Here is a 16,741-nt window from a genome sequence, read left to right on the forward strand (position 1 = left end):
ACAGCGCTGGGAGCCAGATGTTTCACCAGCCTTGGCCGAAGGAGGATGTCCAGGAAGGATCCTGGGAGGTGATCCGGGAGTAAAGTTTTTTTTTTTAATTTATTTATTTTTTTTGAGACGGAGTCTCGCTCTGTCGCCCGGGCTGGAGTGCAGCGGCCGGATCTCAGCTCACTGCAAGCTCCGCCTCCCGGGTTTATGCCATTCTCCTGGCTCAGCCTCCCGAGTAGCTGGGACTACAGGCGCCCGCCACCTCGCCCGGCTCGTTTTTTTGTATTTTTTAGTAGAGACGGGGTTTCACTCTTAGCCAGGATGGTCTCGATCTCCTGACCTCGTGATCCGCCCGTCTCGGCCTCCCAAAGTGCTGGGATTACAGGCTTGAGCCACTGCGCCCGGCCCGGGAGTAAAGTTTTAAAGAACAATCAAGTAGGGAACAACAGTTCTGCAAAGTTCCAGGGGCAAGAAAGAACTGCTCTGTTGACATTCTGAAGCCTTTATGGAGCCAGTGGTGGACACTGTTTCCTTTTTCTGTGAAGCCGTCCACACAAGCCCATCCCAAATCAGAGACTCTCCCCGCTCACACACACTCTGGCTTCCTTTCCCTTAAGTGCCCAGACCAGGGCCCCAGATTCCACCTGGGCCTAGCTGGTCAATCACATTGAGCTGGGTAGGAGTGGGGAGCATCCCTAGCGCAGGACTGGTATCTGTTCCCCCTACCAAGCTGCCAGGAAATACTCTCTTGCCTGTGTGTACCACATCAGCCTCTACCCTGGTGACAAGAACTGTGCCCGCCTGCTGGCAGAGCTACCAGGATGGAGGGAGGCGGTGTGCAGGCGGGGCACCAGGCGTGGTTCTGGCTGGGAGGGAAGGCTGGCAGTTGCCCAACCTGAGTCCCGTTGCCTGGACAAAGTCTCCCGCTACATGGGACAGGCGCCCAGAACTCTGAACTTGCCACAGCTGGGCTCCCATCGCCACCTTGCACCTGGATGGGAAAGGCATGGCTCAAGCCAGGATCCCTCCCCAGGCAGCCATGGCAGACTGGGTCGTCAATATCGGGCAGAGCTTGGTTAGAGCCCTTTGCAGCACACTGCAGGGTCTTAACTCCCAACCCACATCCCCAACAAGAACCACCAGGAGGCTCTTGTTCTCCCCATCCTGAGCTGGGATACTCCTTTGGCCCAAACCCAGGAAGCCCATTTCACAGAGTAAGCAAAGGCCAGAAGGCCAGGACCCCAGGGTGAACTCCCCAGGCTAGAAAGTGCTAAGCCAGACCCTGCATCCCTGGCTGCTGCCAGCCCAGTGTGGGAGGAGTTGCCCGGTCTCACATGACTTAGCCCAAAAACTGAGCTGGGCTCCAAGGAGCAAGCCTGGTGGGATCACGGACCCTTCTGGTGTCGGGACACAAAACTAGCCAGAAGCCCTACGTTCCCCCAGCTCTATGGTCCAGTCTCGCATTTCCTCAGTCACCACAGTAACTGCAATCAGCCTAGGGAGAGGCTGGCTAGAGACTCCTGGCTGGGCACTGGGAGGCAGCGGTACCGGAAGTGCCCTCCCCAGGCCCATCGGGCAGCAGCAGCAGCAGCAGCGATGGGCATTCCGCAGCGTCGACACCCACTCACTGCCGCTGCTGCACTCACAGCAGAGACAGGAAGAGGCAAGCGCCCAACGCAAAGCAGCCCAGGAGGCTGGGCCGCCGCCCCTTCCCGCCCCTTCTCTTCCTCCCTGAGGCAGCAGTGAAGCGGATGCCATTTTGAAACCTCCGAGGCTGTGCCCCGGAGGCCGGGTCCGCAGGGACAGTCAACAGATGGGCCCATAATGAACATACATGCTGTTCCTCGGCCACAGGCCCAGCACGAAAAGCCTTGCTTTTCACAGCCTGGGAGCCCCATGACAGTTCTGAAGCTGAGGGGCCACACCCCCCCATGCAGTACTCAGCCTACAACGGTGCTGTTGCAAGGGCCTCCCTCCCCCAACTCTAAAACCCCCAAATCAAAATCAGACTGCCACTGGGCACCACCCCTACTTCCAGTGGGAGGCTGGATGGGGACAGCCAGTAGGCCCACTGTCTTTGCAAAAGGCCAGCTGGGATGCTCCGAGGCACCCTGGCCCACCCCTAGCTGGCCCCTCAACTCCTCATTCAGCTAGTCCACCATCCTCCTTCACAGGGTCCCAAGATCCAACAAGCCCCCGAACTCTCAGAGGCTACATCCCAGGCCTTGCAGCCCAGAAGGGGTGTGGGCAGCCCAGCACCTACTAGCAGATCTCTTGGGCTCACCCGCAGGGGCAGCAATATGTCGGCTGTCTCACCACTTCCACTTCCCCCCACCCCTCTAGCAGCCACCATCTTTCCTGGCCTTGGAGGCGACCACAACCCTAACTCCTCCACACTCTCTCCTACTTCCCAGACTGGCCTTCGAAACTGGGAAACATAGAGCCCGCAGAGCCTCCCTGGGAAGCCTGAGGCCTGGCCCCCTCCCACAGCGTGACCAGTGGAGCCTCAGTCCAGCCCCGTGGGGGTTCTGCGTAAGGCAGCCTAGGCCCTCTCCAATCCGAGGCTCCCTCCTCCTAGCCCAGCCCACTTGGTGCAGGAGAGGTGGAAGGATTGGGGAAGGCCAGAGTGTAAGAGAACTTAGTGGAGGATCAGCAGAAGGTTTCCGGAGTGATGCTTGCAGAGAAGGACCTGGAGGGCAGGAAGCAGGGAGCAGGGCTCGCTGAAGGGGTTCCAGTTGGAGAGCGGGCTCAAGAGCAGTTTCCCATTCGAGAGGTTCCTTGGGTCAGAACGCACAGGTGGAAGATACAGATTCCAGACTAGGGATGGGGCACAGAGGGAGAAGGAGGGAGTGGGTAGGGGGCCTGGCAGGGGCTCCGCGGGATGCTCATGCCCAACAGGAATAAAAGGCGCAGATGAGGAAAACAAGTGGAGCCTGAGGGTTGGGGAACAAGTGGCGGGCATCCTGGGGGTTTGGGTAAAGTGTAAGGAAGGATGGCGGGGTCCCTGAAGTTCTGTGAAGCTGGTTAGCAAGGGGGGATGGCCAAGCAGGGCACTGGACCGCGGGTGTTGGGGCACTGTTGACTGGATTTGGAGGTCTGGGATGAAATAGGGGTCTGGTCTAGAGTCTGGGCAGGATCGAAGGTCTAGCCCAACCTAGAGTTTTCAACCCTGGTCCTGGCCCAGGTGTGGGGTCCCAGACAGCCCGAGTCTGGGAGTTCGAAGCCCTAGTATGAGAGGTCAAAGTCCTTGTCTGGGGATTCGAGCTGGGAATTAAGGATCCCAGTGCGGGACGCGGCCTCACCCAACAGCAGCAACTTCACCTCCCGCGCCGCCTTCTCCCCGTCCTCCCGCAGGTTCTTGTCGATCATCTTAGAGCGCTCGGCCGCCGCCTTGTCCTCGGCGCTCACGGTGCAGCCCATCCCGCCGTCCGCCGGCTCGGCCGCCGCCCGGCCCCCACACGGCCCACGGCCCGGCTCGGCCCCGCCCGGCCCCGCCCGACCCGCTCCGCTCCCACTACCAGCCCTCCGCGGGAAGCTCTCGGGTCGGCAGTTCAGAGCGTCTGCAGGAGGCGCCTTCCCGACAGCCGCGCACCGACGGCGGGGCGGGCCGGGGGTGGGGCCTGGGCTAACCAAGCCCCGGACTGGGCCGGGGCGGGTCTGGAGGCGGGGCCAGAGGAGATTCGAGGCTGGTGATTGGCTCGAGGGCGGGGCGAAGGGGGCAGTTAGGCGCAGCCCAGGCTCGGGCCTCGGCTGCAGGCGTGGCCACGCGGAGCAAAGGCAATAGGGGTGGATCCAAACCCAGGGACCCGGCACTGGGCGGGTTGCAGGCGGGGCCGGGCTGTGATTGGGTGCGGAGCGCCGGGCGCTCAGTTGCTGGACAGCCGGGAGGGCGGATCTGGTAGCCCGAGGGTGGGGATCCGGTGCCCTCGAGGACAGAGCAGGAACCAGCGCTCTGAGCTTCTGCGAGTTGGGCGAGTTAGGTGGAGGAGGCGTGTCTTTGTCATTTGTTAAAGTTAATGAGTCCAATAAACTTGTTTTGGAATCTACAGAACTCGGGAGCCTTTCTGGACTGCGGTTTTCTCTGTCTTGAGGCGGTTTTGGGTTGCAGCAAATCGAAAAAGAAAACACAAAGGCCGGGCGCAGGGGCTCACGCCAGTAATCCCAGCACTTTTGGAGGCGGAGGCGGGAGGATCACTTGAGGTCAGGAGTTCGAGACCAGCCTGGCCAACATGGTGAAACCCCCGTCTCTACTAAAAATACAAAAATTAGCTGGGCGTGGTGGTGGGCGCCTGTAATCCCAGCTACTCAGGAGGCTGAGGCAAGAGAACTGCTTCAACCCGGGAGGCGGAGGTTGCAGTGGGCCGAGATCACACCATTCATTGCACTCCAGCTTGGGTGACAGAGCAAGGCTCCATCTCAAAAGAAAAAAAAAAAAGTTGATTTCCATCTTTACACCTTTGCCTAGGCTGTCGTCTCCTTTAGCTGGGTGACTTCTCATATCCATCCTTCCCCAACCTACCAGGAGGCATTCTTCTGCAGGCAGCCATCCTGGACTCCAATCTGGGACCAGGCAATCAGGACCCAAGGGAGAAAGGGAGAGAGGGTGAGAGGGTGGAGAGGGAGGAAGAGGGGAGGGCGGGCAGGCAGGGTGAGGGGGTTGGGAGGGAAGAAAGAGGAAGGAGTTGCCACTGGACTTCTAGAAACAAAAGTGGCCACGATCTTATGACTTGTCTCTTCCATGGCCTGTCCACGTCTGGAGGTGGCCATGATCCCACATCCCACCCTCCTGTGGCCTGTCCCCACTGGGTAATGGCTGCAACCCCATGGCCAGGCAAATTGGGGTGGAGGCAGCAGTGTTTCTAGCTGAACATTTCAAGTCTTTCTGATCCTGTGCCCAGAGCCCCAACCTCGAGTGGACATTTGAAGGGGCTGCCAAAGATGAACCACGAAGGCATTTTGTGTGGCCCCAGTGCCATCAGGCCAGGAGGCCCCAGCCCAAAGACAGGGAAGTCCCCTGACGCAAGACAGGGTGCTTGCCACCAACAGGCCGATGTCTAGTTGGAAAACATTTTGACTGGGCATTGTGGCTCACGCCTGTAATCCCAGCACTCTGGGAGGCTGAAGCAGGCAAATCTCTTGAGGTCAGGAGTTAAAGACCAGCCTGGCCAACATGGTGAAACCTTGTCTTTACTACAATTACAAAAATTAGGCTGGGTGCGGTGGCTCACACCTGTAATCCCAGCACTTTGGGAGGCTGAGGTGGGCGGATCACCTGAGGTCAACAGTTCCAGACCAGCCTGACCAACATGGAGAAACCCTGTCTCTACTAAAATACAAAAAATTAGCTGGGCGTGGTGGTGGGTGCCTGTAATCCCAGCTACTTGGGAGACTGAGGCAGGAGAATTGCTTGAACCCAGGAGGCGAAGGTTGCAGTGAGCCAATGTCACACCATTGCACTCTAGCCTGGGCAACAAGAGCGAAACCCCATTTAAAAAAAAAAAAAAAAATTAGCTGGGCATGGTGGCATGTGCCTGTAATCCCGGTTACTCAGGAGGCTGAAACAGGAGAATCACTTGAACCTGGGAACTGGAGATTGCAGTGAGTTGAGATCACACCACTGCACTCTAACCTGGGCAACAGAGCAAGATTCCGTTTCAAAAAAAAAAGAACCGGCCGGGCGCGGTGGCTCAAGCCTGTAATCCCAGCACTTTGGGAGGCCGAGACGGGTGGATCGCGAGGTCAGGAGATCGAGACCAACCTAGCTAACACGGCGAAACCCCGTCTCTACTAAAAAATACAAAAAACTAGCTGGGCGAGTTGGCGGGTGCCTGTAGTCCCAGCTACTTGGGAGGCTGAGGCAGGAGAATGGCCTAAACCCGGGAGGCGGAGCTTGCAGTGAGCTGAGATCCGGCCACTGCACTCCAGCCTGGGCGACAGAGCGAGACTCCGTCTCAAAAAAAAAAAAAAAAAAAAAAAAAAAAAAAAGAACCTTGGTACACATTTTGTTCCAGCTCCCAATCCCCAGTTTGGCTGTTCTCCCTGGAGTGTCTGCATATCCCTATCTGAATGTCTGTCTTGTTGAGGAGTCATTGGCCTGGAAGTCCTCCAATGACTCCCTCAGGGCTCCCTCCTGTCCTGAGACATGGGATATGATGCCCCATGTCCACCACTGCTCTGAAGCTCAAGCAGGCCCTGCCATGGGTGTGCAACAACATGTTGAGGACACATAACGCCCACCAGGGCCACAGATACGCTGTATACACCCACACATAGGTCAGCCTCCAACATGCCTCATATTCACAGAACACACTACAAAAATGGGTACATATGGCCAAGAATAGTCTGTCCATGCACAGACTACAAACTGGCTTCCAAGGTGGGCCCCTCCCCTTCCCTCCACCCATCACCCCGCCCCAGGCTTGAGAGCTGATCCTCGCTCCTCTGGCCTCTCTAGCCTGCTCCTAGCAACAGCCAACAGCTCTCACAGTTGCCAGGCAACAGGGAGAACCTGTCAGCCCCTTGGAGGCCCTGCTCTCAGTAGGTGGGCACAACACAGACCCCAATCTATGGAGGCAGGGCAGGATGGGGCCACTGGAAGGCATGGCCTTCCCCCATCCCAGGCCAGGTCCTGTGGTTATGGCACCCTTCCCACCAGTTAGCTGCTCCTTTCCAGTCCTATGCTCTTCCCAGGGAGTCCAGCAACCCTTGCTTCCACCCTGCTAGCTGCTCCCTCTCCATCTCCATGGGGTCCCCAAGGCTATGGCCAGGCCTCTGCTTGCCACTCCAGTCATACACCTCCCACTCCGGGGGCTCAGAACCCCACAAGGTCCTCTCCAGCCTGATTTCCTTGATTGCCAACCCCATGTCCACCACTGCTCTGAAGCCTCCCCGAGACACCTAGGCACCTCAAACCCACACTGTCCAGAACTGGGTACATCCCATCCCACTGGCCCCTGTTCCAAGGCTCTCCACCACTTCATGGTCCCCCCACCAGCCACAGCAATGACCCCCCTCCCCTACCCCTATATGCCGCCAGCCTCTTCCCTACCTCAATTTCCCCTTCAATCTGTATTTGTTCTCTGTCACCACTATCTCCCAGCCTAGGACTCTAGCCTCTTCCTTGGCTCTCCTGTTTCCCTACAATTTATCCTCCACATGGCAGCCAAGGGCATCCTACTGAAAGAAATCACATCACCTCCTTGCTCGGAAACCTTCTGTGGTTCCCCAATGCCCTGACAATAGATAAAGCCCCCACACACACTGGTTTGGACTCTGTAGCAGGTGGAGGCTGTAGGCTGGCAGTTGGAAGCAAAGACTCTGAGGAGCAGTTTGCAAACTTGCCAGCTACTTGTTACTTTGGACAAGTACCAGAAACTCCCTGTGCCTCGGTTTTCTTATCAGTAAAATGGGCCTGATGGTTACACATACCCAAAGCATAGGCAGATGTCAGGACTTCAGGAGGAAACATGTAAAACATGCAGAATGTACATGGCACATAGGAAGCCCTCAATAAGGGTGAGGTGTTATAGTAGGGATTTCTTTTTTTTGAGACTGTGTCTCGCTCTATTGCCCAAGCTGGAGTGCAGTGGCACGATCTCGGCTCACTGCAATCTCTGCCTCCCAGGTTCAAGTGATTCTCGTGCCTCAGCTTTCCAAGTAGCTGGGATTACAGGCACCCGCCACCACACCCAGCTAATTTTTGTATTTTCAGTAGAGATGGGGTTTTGCCATGTTGGCCAGGCCAGTCTCAAACTCCTGATCTCAGGTCATCTGCCTGCCTTGACCTCACAAAGTGCTGGGATTGCAGGCGTGAACCACCATGCGCGGCCCCCCCATTTTTTTTTTAAATAGAGATGGGGTCTCACCATGTTGCCCAGGCTGGTCTTGAACTCCTGGGCTCACTCAGGCAATCCTCCTGCCTTGGCCTCCCAAAGTGCTGGGATTACAGGCATGAGGCACCGTGCCTGGCCCAATAGTAGCGATTTCTGTAAGGCTTTATGATTGTCTCCACTCAAGGGTCTACCTCATGTCCCTCCACGTGCAACACACTGGCACTCCAACCATCTGGCTTCCCTTGCTCTCTCCATCCCCGGATCTTCCCTCCCATCCCCCTACCCTGTTAAATTAATCCCTCCTCCCCACCTTTAATTCCCTGGCTGGGAGCTGGGCCTGAGTCCCATTGTCCTGGGGTTTCCCCTTCCCCAGCCACATCCCACTATTCTGGTGGTGGGTCTATCCCACTCACATCCCTAATTCCAGGCTTCTTGCAGGGTAGCAGGTAAATATGTGTCAATTTAAATGAATAAGGCCGGGTGCGGTGGCTCGCGCCTGTAATCCCAAAACTTTGGAAGGCTGAGGTGGGAGGATCATGAGGTCAGGAGATTGACTATCCTGGCCAACATGGTGAAACCCCATCTCTACTAAAAATACGAAAATTAGCTGGGCATGGCAGTTCATGCCTGTAATCCCAGCTAATTGGGAGGCTGAGGCAGGAGAATCGCTTGAAACCGGGAGGTGGAGGTTGCAGTGAGCTAAGATCACATCACTGCCCTCCAGCCTGGCAACAGAGGTAGACTCCGTCTCAAAATCAATCAATCAGTCAATCAATCAATCAATCAGTCTCTTCATCCTGGAGCTGGGAGCTGCCACCCCTATGGAAATATTCATGTAGCTGTATACACAGACAAGAGAGAAACCAGTGGTGCCTGGGAAGATCAAGAAGCTTTCTTTGAGGAGGTGATGCAGGGAGTGCTAGAGGGAGAAGAACAGTGAGGAAGAATATTGCAAGAATATGGAAGAGTACAAGCAAAGGAAGGGCAGTAGGACTGAGAGGCAGGGGTCTGGGGAAGGGCCAGTGAGAAAATCAAGGCTGAGAGCTAGAGAAACAAACCCCTTGCTTTGCAGCTGAGTCAGCTGAGGTCCAGAGTGGGCCAGGACCCAGTCACAGTCATTGGTGAGGTACATCGTGGGCATCCCGGTTTCTTCATACTCAGGAATCCAGAAGTCCTTTCAGGAGAGGTCATTTTGGGGGCAGCTGCCTAGCCAGGGCCTCACGAGCACTGGAGGAGGCATGACTTGTCCCCATGGCCACCAGGCCCAGCACCACTTGGACTAGACCATAAAGGACAATGGAATGATATCAGCAGAGCTGAGGGTGACATCTCAGCTGAAATGAAGAAGTAGTAGCTGCTGGCTCACCCCTACTGCCAGAATAGCCTTGGGGCTCACCACGGGCAGCACAGCAGGTCCAGCTTGGCCTGAGTTCCTACCAAGCAGTAGCCCTGAGCAGGGTGAGGAACGAAGACCCTCTCAGTGGGCTGTGACACGCTTGCCTGCAGGCTCCAGGAAGGGGAAGCTGCTAGCACTTCCCCAAAGGCAGTTTCGGGGTGGGTGTGCCTGTCCCTGCCCAGAGTCCAGGACCAGGTAGGACCCCACAGGGATGCCCAGAGTTCAGGATCCTGACCACCCTACCTCCATGGCTCCCAGGTGATAGGGAGTCCCCCACCAAGGACCTGTGACCAACTCAATCACAGCCTTGCAGCTACTGCTTTTAGACCTGGGTGGTCACAGCTTGCTCCCTCCTTACTGCCCTGGGGCAGACTCCACTTCCTGGTGCATCTTCTGCGCTTTCCCCTTCCTGCTTCTTAGCCCAGTGGAAGTTCTGAAAGTGGAGTCAGCCATCCTGCCCTCCCTCCCTGCTCCCTGGCAGTGCCCTCTTCCCAGGTCTCTCTTCGTCCAGGAGGAAAACCCGAAAGCCTGGGAGTCCTGGATCCCAAAGTCCCCCTTTCTGGTCATCCACCTTCTTCACAGATCATTAGTTTTAACCCGGAGAATTCAGGCCCCAGGACCCCTTCCTCATAAGCATCTGGATTAGGCAAGGGGGCCCAACCTGACACAGGGGTGGAGGCTTGGGGTCAGTGCGGGAGGATCCAGAGGAAGGGGTCATCTGTTCAACCACTGTTCCCTGAACATATTGCCTGCCAATGTGCTGAGAACACTATGGTAAAAGAGGCAGCTGGGCCCTGTCCTTGAGGAACACACACCAAACAAACAGGGAAATGAATTTCACCATATCAGAGGAAATCAATAGGGTGACTCTACAGCCACTGGGAGGTGTGTGCAGGAGAAGACAGTCTGAGGAGGGGATCTCTGAATCATGTGGAAGGACCAGTCTTGTAACAAGCCAGAGGAGAGTGACGACAGAGGCAGCGGCAAGTGCAAGGGCCCTGTGTTGGGAAGGAGCTGGATGCTCCCGAACCAGAGAGGAGCCCAGCCTGGCCAGAATAGTGAGAGCAAGAAAACACTGGTGTGAGAGGGGACTGCCATGAGGCATCACGGAGCAACAAGCCACACAGGGGATTCCCAAGTCTCCAGGGGATGCTGAGGTAGGGGCACCAGCATCTCCAAGCCAGTGATCCATGCCTAGCCCTACAAATCCAACTGGTTCTGGCATTCAGGGTGCTCCTGTATGACGGGGGAGGAGCTACCCAAGCCCTGCAGTGAACTCAGGAGCTCTCAGGGTTTTGGGGCCAAGGACTAAACTTAACCTCCCTCCTTCTCTTTGTCCTTGAAGAGTTCATGGTACAACCTGCCACTGTGCCTGTTGTATAGGCAGTCTCCAAAGGCCACCCACCCTGGGAAGCCCAGGGTCCTTGGAGGGCCTGGGAAATGATAATCAATTCTATTCCCAGGAGCTACTGCTTTGTTCACGTTATTGCCTAGTCCTCCTTGCCATGCTTTCCAAAGGCTGGGGCTGGGAGCCTCTCCGGCGACTCGTTAGGGCTGTCATTAGCACTGCTTCCTGGAATTTAATTTAATGAAGGAGCAAAAACAGCCCTAATGAAGGTGATCCAACAGCAAGCAGCCAAGCAAGATGCACCTTGCCAGCTGGGCTCAGGGGCTTCCTGTAGATCGTGACTAGGAGCGAGGGAGTAATAGGGGAGGAGGGACCTGTTGCAGGAGGGAAGCTGGTCATTGAGTTCTGGATGCACAAGCATTGCTCTGCCTGTACCATATGAAGCAAATACTGTGACCAAGGCCAAGCAGACAGTTAGGGAAGTGGGCCTTGTCAGGAGTGACTTCAGGCTGTTGGAGAAAAAGCTTTTGAAAAGCCATCAGCCAGGGCAAAGGCCCTAACATGAGGGCCAGCATGGCGCCCATGCCAACAGGCCAGGCTGTGGGTTAGCACCAGGGGGCACAGGTCAGCAAGGGCCAGATCATCCCGGCCATGGGGCAAGAAAGTTTAAATTGCATTCCAAGTATGAAGGAAACAACTGGAGGGTGTTGAAGGCAGAATGACATCATCTGACTTTTTTTTTTTTTTTGAGATGGAGTCTTGCCCTGTCACCCAGGCTCGAGTGCAGTGGCGCGATGATCTCAGCTCGCTGCAGCCTGTCTCCCAGGCTCAAGCGATTCTCCTGCCTCAGCCTCCGAGTAGCTGGGATTACAAGGCGCGCCACCACACCCGGCTATTTTTTTTGTATTTTTGGTAGAGATGGGGTTTCGCCATGTTGGTCAGGCTGTTCTCAAACTCCTGACCTCAGGTAATCCGCCCACCTCAGCCTCCCAGAATGCTAGGATTACAGGCGTGAGCTACCGTGCACCGTGCCCAGCCAACATGATCTGATTTTTAAAGTTCCTTCTGGTTGCTATGAGGAGTAGAACCTGAGGATACGAGAGATGGGAGGATAGGAGGTGGGCACCATTCGAGGGAAATGGAGTGAAGCCTGTGGGGACAGGGCTGTCCTGTATCCTGGGAGAAGAGAGCCGGTGGGGGGGAGGGGCGGGGAGCAATTATAACGGGAGGGAGTTTTTGTTTCCTCTGGCAGGTTTGGGCGGGCTGATCCCCATTCAGCCTTCCCTCCAAATGGCCGTGGCTCAGACACCTAAAGATCGGTCTAAAGGGGCTCCCAATGTCCCCATATCTGCTTTCCCGCCTTCGTGCACCTCTGTACCTCTATGAAGCCTTCCTTGCCCTGCCCCGGGTCTTGGCCAGCGGTGGGCTCCCCAGGGACCTCACCAGGGCGGCATTTTGCAAGGTAAAAAGACAAGAGGCTCAGCAGTGGATCGAGAGCTGCGCAGGGTGCCACCTGCCCTCGGCCCTGCCCACCGCAGCCCCTCCTTAATTCTTATTTTCCCCCTTGTCCACTCCCAGGGCAATCTCCCAGTTCTTCACCTCCCCCAGGTTCTCTCACCCACGCCCCGCCCACAGCGTCCTACCCCAATTCTGGCCTCTCCTGCCCAGCCAAAGCCGGAAGCGGCCTCGGAGTGCGCTGCACCGCCTCTTCCGGGGCCTCTCTAGGCCGGAGCGCGGGATTTCGGTGGCCGGGAGAGGCCGGAACGGCTTCGTGGGGCAGCGGCGCCTCCTGGCGGGCCTGGGGTGTAGCGCGGGAGCCGATGCCGACCCAGCACCTAGCCGCACACTGGCCCCCGCCTCGCGGCCCCTACTCGCTGTGGCCCCCACCTTGCCTGCTCTCCTGCCTCGCTCTGCCTCCGGTCCTGGCTCCCGCCTTCGCCGACCTGCCACTCCTTGGCCGTCGAGGCACGGTCTCCGCAGAGCTGCAGCCGTCCCGCGTCCTCTTGCAAGAGCCCTCTGTGGCACCCCATCGCCCTTGCCGCGCGCGGGGCCCCACCTCGCCAGGGTCTCCTCAGCGGTAGCTGCCCTCGGCTCACCTTCAGAACGTCCCCAGTGATACCCGCCTTTCTGCTTCCTCCAGTCTAGCGTCTTCACACCCTCCGTCATGAGACGCTCCCTCCTTCTGCCGCTTCCACTTCACAGCAGAGATTAGACGGTGATTTGGCTCATTCTCCCGCTGGACACCTCCGCTGCTTCCTGAGGGCGGCGTAGCTCCGCATCGCCCATGCCAGCCTAGGCCCGCTGCGCCGTGGGGGCTCGGATGCCTTGCTGAGTTTGACCTCAGAGTCGTCGGGAGGATGGAGAGGAACTGGGTAAAACTTGCTCTCAGAACACATAGTCAAGGGCGGTTCTGGGGGGTCCAGCCCTTCCTCTACGCCGGGCTTCCCCCAAGGTCAGGCAGTCCGTGGGGGTCTGGCTGGCTCTCTGTGGTACACACTTGCGCACGATGCCCAGCGTCGAGGCCCTACCCATCCCGGGGGATCTCTCCCCTCCCGCCCTTCTGTTTGCTTTCCTCCCACGGATCTGCCAGGAAGCCTTCCAGGACTGTCCTGGAGCCTCAAGGCTCGACCGCACGGGTATGGGTGACCGGCCATCGCAGCCACACGACTGGGCAACGTGTCGGTGGGTCCCCGCGCAGCCAGACTCCGGCTGGTGACCGCCAGGGGTCAGCAGAGGCCTCCTTCTGCGTAGCTCGGCGGATTAGGTGGCTGGCTAATCCGGTGTGTGTAGCCAGGCGGTTTGCAGATTTACTTGGTTGGAAAGTAGTTTTATGCTTTCAGATTTTTCCAGGGCTGCTCTTCTTTCTAAGTAACTCTCAGTCAATTATTACTGCTCCGAGTTGTTGGAAAGTCAGTTGCTGGGTGACTTTAAACTAGGGTCCAGGCAGACATCTTTTTTCTTTTCTTTTTTTGGAGACAGGGTCTTGCTCTGTAGCCCAGGCTGGAGTGCAATGGCGCGATCTCGGCCCACTGCAACCTCTGCCTCCCAGGCTGAAGCGATTCTCCTGCCTCAGCCTCTAGAGTAGCTGGTATTACAGGTGTGTGCCACCATGACTGGCTACTTTTTGTATTTTTAGTAGAGACGGGGTTTTGCCATGTTGCCAGCCTGGTCTTGAACTCCTGACCTTAAGTGAATCCCAAAGTGCTGGGATTACAGGCATGAGCCACCGCACCTGGCCTAGGCAAACATCTGAATGGTCCCCTGGGTCTCTCCACAGCTCTTTGCCATCCCTGCCTGCGTCTTGGACTGCTGTGTCCCTAGCCACCAGCACTTGGCCAGGCAGATCAGTGGCCACCCTGCACACTCCCTGTTGTGCAGACCTCCACTATCCAATCTCTGTCTACTGTTTTCCAGTTCAGTTTCCAGCACCCCGATCCTGGAAGTCGTTCACCAAGCTCCAACCTACCCTCCTACCAGCTGTTTCCCTTCTCTCACCCTCAATACCTTCTTCTTTCCAGCCTTTCTTCCCTCTGCCCCCAGAACCTCACTCTGTTGCCCAGGCTGGACTGCCGTGGTGTGATCTTGGTCCACTGCAACCTCTGCCTTCCAGGTTTAAGCAATTCTCCTGCCTCAGCCTCCCGAGTAGCTGGGATTACAGGTGTGCGCCATCACACCTGGCTAATTTTTGTAGTTTTAGTAGAGATGGGGTTTCACCATGTTGGCCAGGCTGATCTGAAACTCCTGACCTTGTGATCCGCCCACCTCGGCCTCCCAAAGTGCTGGGATTACAGGCATGAGCCACCTCCTGCCTCAAGTAGCTGGGACTACAGGCGCTCGCCACCTCGCCCAGCTAGTTTTTATTATTATTATTTTTTTTTAGTAGAGACGGAGTTTTACCATGTTAGCCAGGATGGTCTCGATCTCTTGACCTCGTGATCCGCCCAGTCTCGGCCTCCCAAAGTGCTGAGATTACAGGCTTGAGCCACCGCTCCCGGCCTCAGTCTTTCTTAAAAGCCACTGTTGGCTCTGCCCCTCTCACTTCACACAAGTTGTTTACACTGGCTCTTTCCAGTTCTACCTCACTTTCTTCTCTGCACACTCCAGGCAGTCCTGTCCCTCCCTCACAAAAGGTCAGGGTCCTTAGGGATCCACAGGTGTCTGAATTCAGTGGTCTGTCCTCTACCCTCACCTTCTTTGCAGCATCTGACAGTTACCTGGCTCCAGATGCCCATGCTCTCCCAGTTTTCCTCTCACCTCCTGGCTGCTCCCGCCCAGCTCCTTTGCTGGTTCTCCCTCATCTTCCAGGGCTCAATGCTTACTGCTGCCCTTCTCTGTCTAAACTTAGCTTCTTTCCATCCCATGGCTTTAAACACCGCTTGCTTTGCTTCCCAGATCCAAAGCTCCATCACTGGCCATTCTACTGAACTCAACACATACACCCAGCAGTTGACTCAGCATCTCCACTTTGATGTCCAGTCAATGTTTTTTTTTTTTTTTGAGACAGAGTCTCACTCTGTCACCCAGGCTGGAGTGCAGTGGCATGGTCTCGGCTCACTGCAACCTCCCCCTCCCGGGTTCAAGCAATTCTCCTGCCTCAGCTTCCCAAGTAACTGGGACTATAGGCATGTGCCACCACACCTGGCTAATTTTTGTAGTTTTTAGTAGAGACAGGGTTTCATTATGTTGGCCAGGCTGATCTCGAACTCCTGACCTTGTGATCCACCCACCTCAGCCTCCCAAAGTACTCGGCTTACAGGTGTGAGCCACCATGCCTGGCCGATGTCCAGTCAATGTTTTTATTTTATTTTATTTTTTGAGATGGAGTCTTGCTCTGCCGCCCAGGGTGGAGTGCAGTGGCACAATCTCGGCTCATGCAAGCTCCGCCTCCTGGGTTCACGCCATTCTTCTGACTCAGCCTCCCGAGTAGCTGGGACAGGTGCCCGCCACCATGCCTGGCTAATTTTTTGTATTTTTTAGTAGAGACGAGGTTTCACTGTATTAGCCAGGATGGTCTCAATCTCCTGGCGTTGTGATCTGCTCACCTTGGCCTCCCAAAGTGCTGGGATTACAGGCTTGAGCCACCGCGCCCGGCCCAATCAGTGTTTTGAACTCTTCATGGACAAAACTGATCTCCCTTCCAAGCCTGTTCCTCTTCCAGCCTCCTGCAGTGGCACCTCTATCCCTAGACAACCTTGGAGTCACCCTTGACTTATTTCTGCCTCTCCTCCCATACTCGAATCATCCAGGAACCCTGCCACCTCTACCTTTAGTACAATCCTAGTGCCTCATCCCGCCTCTACCATCACCTGGGCTAAGCCAAGCAACATGACTATTTGGAGTAACTACAGGAATCCTTGTGTCAGTGTCACCCTTGCCCCCCATTCCGCACCCAGAGCCTAGTCTTAATGCAGCAGCTGGAATAATCTATTAAAAACTTAGACTTATGCCTGGCATGGTGGCTCACAGCTGTAATCCCACCACTCTGGGAGGCCAAAATGGGAGAATTATTTGAGACCAGGACTTTGAAACCAGCCTGGGAAACATAGTGAGACCCTGTCTCTACAAAAAATAAAATACAAATAAGCAGGCAGTGGCGACATGTGCATATAGTCCCCAGCTACTCAGGAGGCTGAGGCAGGAGGGTCCCTTGAGTCTAGAAATTCAAGGCATTAGTGAGCTATGATCATGTCATTTGCACTTCAGCCTGGACCACAGAGCTAGACTGTGTCTTAAAAAAAAAAAAAAAAAAGTTCCTTTCTCAGGCCCACTCTGACCCCCTGTCCCCCGCCCCACATTTTTCTTACCTTGTTGTTTTTTTTTTTTTTTTTTTTTTTTTGAGACGGAGTCTCGCTCTGTCGCCCGGGCTGGAGTGCAGTGGCCGGATCTCAGCTCACTGCAAGCTCCGCCTCCCGGGTTTAGGCCATTCTCCTGCCTCAGCCTCCCCAGTAGCTGGGACTACAGGCGCCTGCCATCTCGCCCGGCTAGTTTTTTGTATTTTTTAGTAGAGACGGGGTTTCACCGTGTTAGCCAGGATGGTCTCGATCTCCTGACCTTGTGATCCGCCCGTCTCGGCCTCCCAAAGTGCTGGGATTACAGGCTTGAGCCACCGCGCCCGGCCGACTTTGTTGTTTTTACTCCCTGTAGTACTGAGCATCTTCTAACCACATGATAGAATTT

The 16,741-nt window shown here is 56.1% G+C and overlaps 1 protein-coding gene across 2 annotated transcripts in view; it reads right to left on the reverse strand.

Moving 5' to 3' along the window:
• Nucleotides 1-10,806, reverse strand: part of GNAI2 (G protein subunit alpha i2) — a 31,705-nt gene extending 20,899 nt beyond the window's left edge. Inside the window, exon 1 of one of the 2 annotated variants that reach the window (XM_010369319.1) lies at nucleotides 8,879-10,806. Coding sequence is in view for 1 of the 2 variants with exons in the window: in XM_010369310.2 (XP_010367612.1) it covers nucleotides 3,291-3,408 (118 nt within the window). In the remaining variant the exon portion in view is untranslated. Of the gene's footprint in view, nucleotides 1-3,290; nucleotides 3,798-8,878 lie in introns of those variants that run through there. The other variant, XM_010369310.2, reaches the window with a different exon arrangement.
• Between the last annotated feature and the right edge of the window lie 5,935 nt (nucleotides 10,807-16,741).

This window comes from Rhinopithecus roxellana, chromosome 1, assembly GCF_007565055.1.
Source record: "Rhinopithecus roxellana isolate Shanxi Qingling chromosome 1, ASM756505v1, whole genome shotgun sequence".
Taxonomy (NCBI): Eukaryota; Metazoa; Chordata; class Mammalia; order Primates; family Cercopithecidae; genus Rhinopithecus; species Rhinopithecus roxellana.